At 35.7% G+C, this 5,000-nt stretch overlaps 1 protein-coding gene across 1 annotated transcript in view; it reads right to left on the bottom strand.

The window, feature by feature from the left end:
• The window catches only part of LOC307127242 (glutamate receptor ionotropic, kainate 2), a gene marked incomplete at its 5' end in the record, with an annotated part of 88,198 nt that overhangs the window by 52,568 nt on the left and 30,630 nt on the right, over nt 1-5,000 (bottom strand). The window contains one exon of the mRNA XM_079818363.1: nt 1,128-1,309. Within this exon, the coding sequence (XP_079674489.1) occupies nt 1,128-1,309 (182 nt within the window). The remainder of the gene's footprint in view (nt 1-1,127; nt 1,310-5,000) is intronic.

Raw genomic sequence — 5,000 nt, 5'->3', positions numbered from 1 at the left:
ACGTTACTGGAAGAACGTTTGCTCATAACGTTGAGAGAACCTTGACAGAACGTTCTGAGAACATTATCAAAGACCAGATAACTTTGAACAAACGTTCTATTAACGTTACAGGAAGAACGTTTGCTCATAACGTTGAGAGAACCTTGACAGAACGTTCTGAGAACATTATTAAAGACCAGATAACTTTGAACGAACGTTCTATTAACGTTACTGGAAGAATCTTTGCTCATAACGTTGAGAGAACCTTGACAGAACGTTCTGAGAAAGTTATTAAAGACCAGATAACTTTGAACGAACGTTCTATTAACGTTACTGGAAGAACGTTTGCTCAACGTTGAGAGAACCTTGACAGAACGTTCTGAGAACATTATCAAAGACCAGATAACTTTGAACGAACGTTCTATTAACGTTACTGGAAGAACGTTTGCTCATAACGTTGAGAGAACCTTGACAGAACGTTCTGAGAACATTATCAAAGACCAGATAACTTTGAACGAACGTTCTATTAACGTTACTGGAAGAACGTTTGCTCATAACGTTGAGAGAACCTTGACAGAACGTTCTGAGAACATTATCAAAGACCAGATAACTTTGAACAAACGTTCTATTAACGTTACAGGAAGAACGTTTGCTCATAACGTTGAGAGAATCTTGACAGAACGTTCTGAGAACATTATCAAAGACCTGATAACTTTGAACGAACGTTCTATTAACGTTACTGGAAGAATGTTTGCTCATAACGTTGAGAGAACCTTGACAGAATGTATCAGATAAGAGAACACAAGACTCAAAGGCTCTGATCAGTGTTTAATAAGTAAGAGCCGCTTCATCAGCGCCGCATCTTTAATCAGATCTTCAAGCCCTGCGGACACTGCGCCTCCTTTAATTACATTCCCATTTCGGTTTGAGGCTTTTGTAATAATGTCACACTAATAGAATTTCTAACAGTGAGATTTAACACGTGAAATATGATTGGAGGAGACGAACGATCATCGTTCATACCGGAGACGTGAATGAGAAAACGAGAAAAACGACCCGGCCTGAAGGAATCACTCACACGGAGGAAGAGTTGAGAAGTTTCTACAGTCACAGAGGTGTGTGTGTGTGTGTGTGTGTGTGACGCTCACCTGTTTGAGGATCCAGGCGGCCATCTCGTGACTGCAGTCGAAGATAACGTGGAACTCCTTGGCTTTCTTCATCTCCTTGAGCAGCGGCTTGGCGTCCTTGGTGTCTGCGGCGAGCTGTCGGATCTTCAGGCGGATGTTGTATCTGGATGGAGCTTTAATGAGCTCCTGCAGGCGGATGAGACCTGCGGGGACACGGCGGCAGAACGCTGACAGAGCACCACAACAGATCCATATCTGACAGTGCCACAAACACACACTGCACACGCAGAACAATCCTGAGACTTACACTCCACTTCACCGCGGGACGGCCGCGCGCTTTGGATTGGTGCAGAAAGTGTGTTCAAGAGGAATGCATTTCTTAAAGAGAAAAGGCTATTTAAAAATACGCATGTTTATTTAGGACAAATGCATGTTTTAGGACAAATGCATGTTATTTCAGAAACATATTTTAAAGAAATGCGTGTTAATTATAAAACATGTTTATTAAGAAATGCATTTCTTAAGAGAACACGCATGTTTATTTCAGAAACACACGTTTGTTTAAGATAAATGCATATTTAAGAGAACGCTATTTAATAAACACTCATGTTTATTTAAGATAAATGCATGTTTAGGAGAACACGCTATTTAAGAAACACGCATGTTTATTTCAGAAACACGCATGTTTATTTCAGAAACACGCATGTTTATTTCAGAAACACACGTTTATTTCAGAAACACACGTTTATTTCAGAAACACGCATGTTTATTTCAGAAACACGCATTATTATTTCAGAAACACACATGTTTATTTCAGAAACACACGTTTATTTCAGAAACACGCATGTTTATTTCAGAAACACACATGTTTATTTCAGAAACACACGTTTATTTCAAAAACACGCATGTTTATTTCAGAAACACGCATGTTTATTTCAGAAACACGCATGTTTATTTCAGAAACACATGTGTTTATTTCAGAAACACGTTTATTTCAGAAACACGCATGTTTATTTCAGAAACATGTATGTTTATTTCAGAAACACGCATGTTTATTTCAGAAACACGCATGTTTATTTCAGAAACGCACGTTTATTTCAAAAACACGCATGTTTATTTCAGAAACACGCATGTTTATTTCAGAAACACACATGTTTATTTCAGAAACGCACGTTTATTTCAAAAACACGCATGTTTATTTCAGAAACACGCATGTTTATTTAAGATAAATGCATGTTTATTTCAGAAACACGCATGTTTATTTAAGATAAATGCATGTTTATTTAAGAAACACGCATGTTTATTTAAGATAAATGCATGTTTATTTAAGATAAATCTATGTTTAAGAGAACACGCTATTTAACAAACAGACATGTTTATTTAAGAGAAATACATGTTTAAGAGAACACGCTATTTGAGAAACACGCATGTTTATTTAAGAAACACGCATGTTTATTTCAGAAAGGCGCATGTTTATTTAAGAAACACGCATGTTTATTTCAGAAACACGCATGTTTATTTCAGAAACACACGTTTATTTCAGAAACACGCATGTTTACTTAAGATAAATGCATGTTTATTTAAGATAAATGTATGTTTAAGAGAACAAGCTATTTGAGAAACACGCATGTTTATTTCAGAAACACGCATGTTTATTTTCGAGAAATGCATGTTTAAGAGAACACGCTATTTGAGAAACAAGCATGTTTATTTCAGAAACACACGTTTATTTCAGAAACACGCATGTTTACTTAAGATAAATGCATGTTTATTTAAGATAAATGTATGTTTAAGAGAACACGCTATTTAACAAACAGACATGTTTATTTAAGAGAAATACATGTTTAAGAGAACAAGCTATTTGAGAAACACGCATGTTTATTTCAGAAACACGCATGTTTATTTTCGAGAAATGCATGTTTAAGAGAACACGCTATTTGAGAAACAAGCATGTTTATTTCAGAAACACGCATGTTTATTTAAGAGAAATGCATGCATATGCATGTAAATGTATATTTTAAAGAAACACGCATGTTTATTTCAGAAACACGCATGTTTATTTCAGAAACACGCATGTTATTTCAGAAACACGCATGTTTATTTAAAAAACACGCATGTTTATTTCAGAAACACGCATGTTATTTCAGAAACACGCATGTTTATTTAAAAAACACGCATGTTTATTTCAGAAACACTGAAATAAATTTTATTTCAGGTTATGACATCGTCACGAGCTCATTAACATATGACTGTAACATTTGTCACGAGAAATGCATGTTATTTATGAAACATGTTTATTTAAGCGAAATGCATTTTTTTAAGACAACACGCTATTTAAGAAACACACATGTTTATTTAAGAAACATATTTTACCTCTTTAGCTCTGGCACCATTTTTGAGGATATCCGCCTGGATTTGGCCGACCCAAATGTAAAAGCTTCCCACACACACACACAGTGTCTCTAAACACACAATACTGGTGTCATTTTACAAGAAACGCTTTGACGTTTCATAAACCACTGCTAAAAGTGATAAACATGTGAATGTATGTTGTCTGAGCTGTAATAACTGTAATAATTGTTTGGTTATAAATTAATTGTTGAAAGTGTGTAACTCAGGCCCTGTGAGCTCTAGCACCCTGCACACAGTTCGGGCTGTGTCCACTAGATGGCAGCAAACACTGGAAAAAACCATTTTGTGACCCTGATATTGCATTTACACCAGTGTGTGTGAGGAGAAGTGTGTATCGGAGAGATTTGGGTAGATGGAAATTACATAAAAAAGGTTATATTCCTCCCTTCAGATCATTTGAATAAATCTTTGCATAAATGATACAGACAAAATACTTTTTTCCAGTGTTTGCTGCCATCTAGTGGACACAGCCCAAACTGTCTGCAGGGTGCTAGAGCTCACAGGGCCTGAGTTACACACTTTCAACAATGAATTTATATCCAAAAAAATCAAAAAGCGGCTCTTTTTTGGGGGTTTATTACAGCTCAGACAACATATCCTCACATGTTCATCACTTTTAGCCGTGGGTTATGAAACTTGTGTATTTAGAGACGACTGTATGTGGGAAGCTTTTCAATTTGGGTCGGCCAAATCCAGGCGGAAATGCTCCCAGAGATATGGAGGTTAAAAAACATGTTTAAGAGATCGATCATGGAAAAATGGATCTGAATCAAACAAAAGAAGTTTAGATGTGTCCTGGTTAGCCTGTGGTTATGACATCACTGTGAGCTCATTAACATAAGACCGCCCACATCATACACACTAAAATAACATGAGACACAATCTCTGAGATCGTTGAGCTGGAGCTGTGAATAAAACACTGTGAGGGAACAGTGACTCACGTTCAGACGAGACGCGCGCGCGCGTGTGTGTGTGTGTGTGTGTGTGTGTGTGTGTGTGTGTGTGTGTGTGTGTGTGTGTGTGTAAGAGAGAGACAGAGACAGACAGCTTGTCAGATGTAGGCGTTTCGTGATGGTTGACGCCGTGTGGGTGAATCTCACCAAAACATCTCCATCCCAAAGTTGAAATTATATTTTGCATAAAGAAAATAAAGCCTTTTTTTGCACTGTGACATTATTATTATTTTATATAATTATGTTATATATTTAATATTCATATATAATTATTAAATATGTACATAATTAAATTAATATTAAAAAATATATTCATGAATATTTTACATATTTTAAATAAATAAAATATAATTTTATGCAAGTATTTAAAAGTCAGTTATATCTGCTTGTAACACTGTAAAAATATATATATAATCTAATAATACACATCATTAGGAAAAATAAGAATTAAAAACAAAATCAAAAAGTAAAATGTTAGCAATGTCTTAAAACTAATCATGCCATAACCCAAAATCTTAAAATTGGCTTG

This window comes from Gobio gobio, assembly GCF_949357685.1.
Source record: "Gobio gobio genome assembly, chromosome: 5".
NCBI classification, from domain to species: Eukaryota; Metazoa; Chordata; class Actinopteri; order Cypriniformes; family Gobionidae; genus Gobio; species Gobio gobio.
Note: the sequence above shows the minus strand (reverse complement) of the source record. Positions and strands in the feature narration are given on the sequence as shown.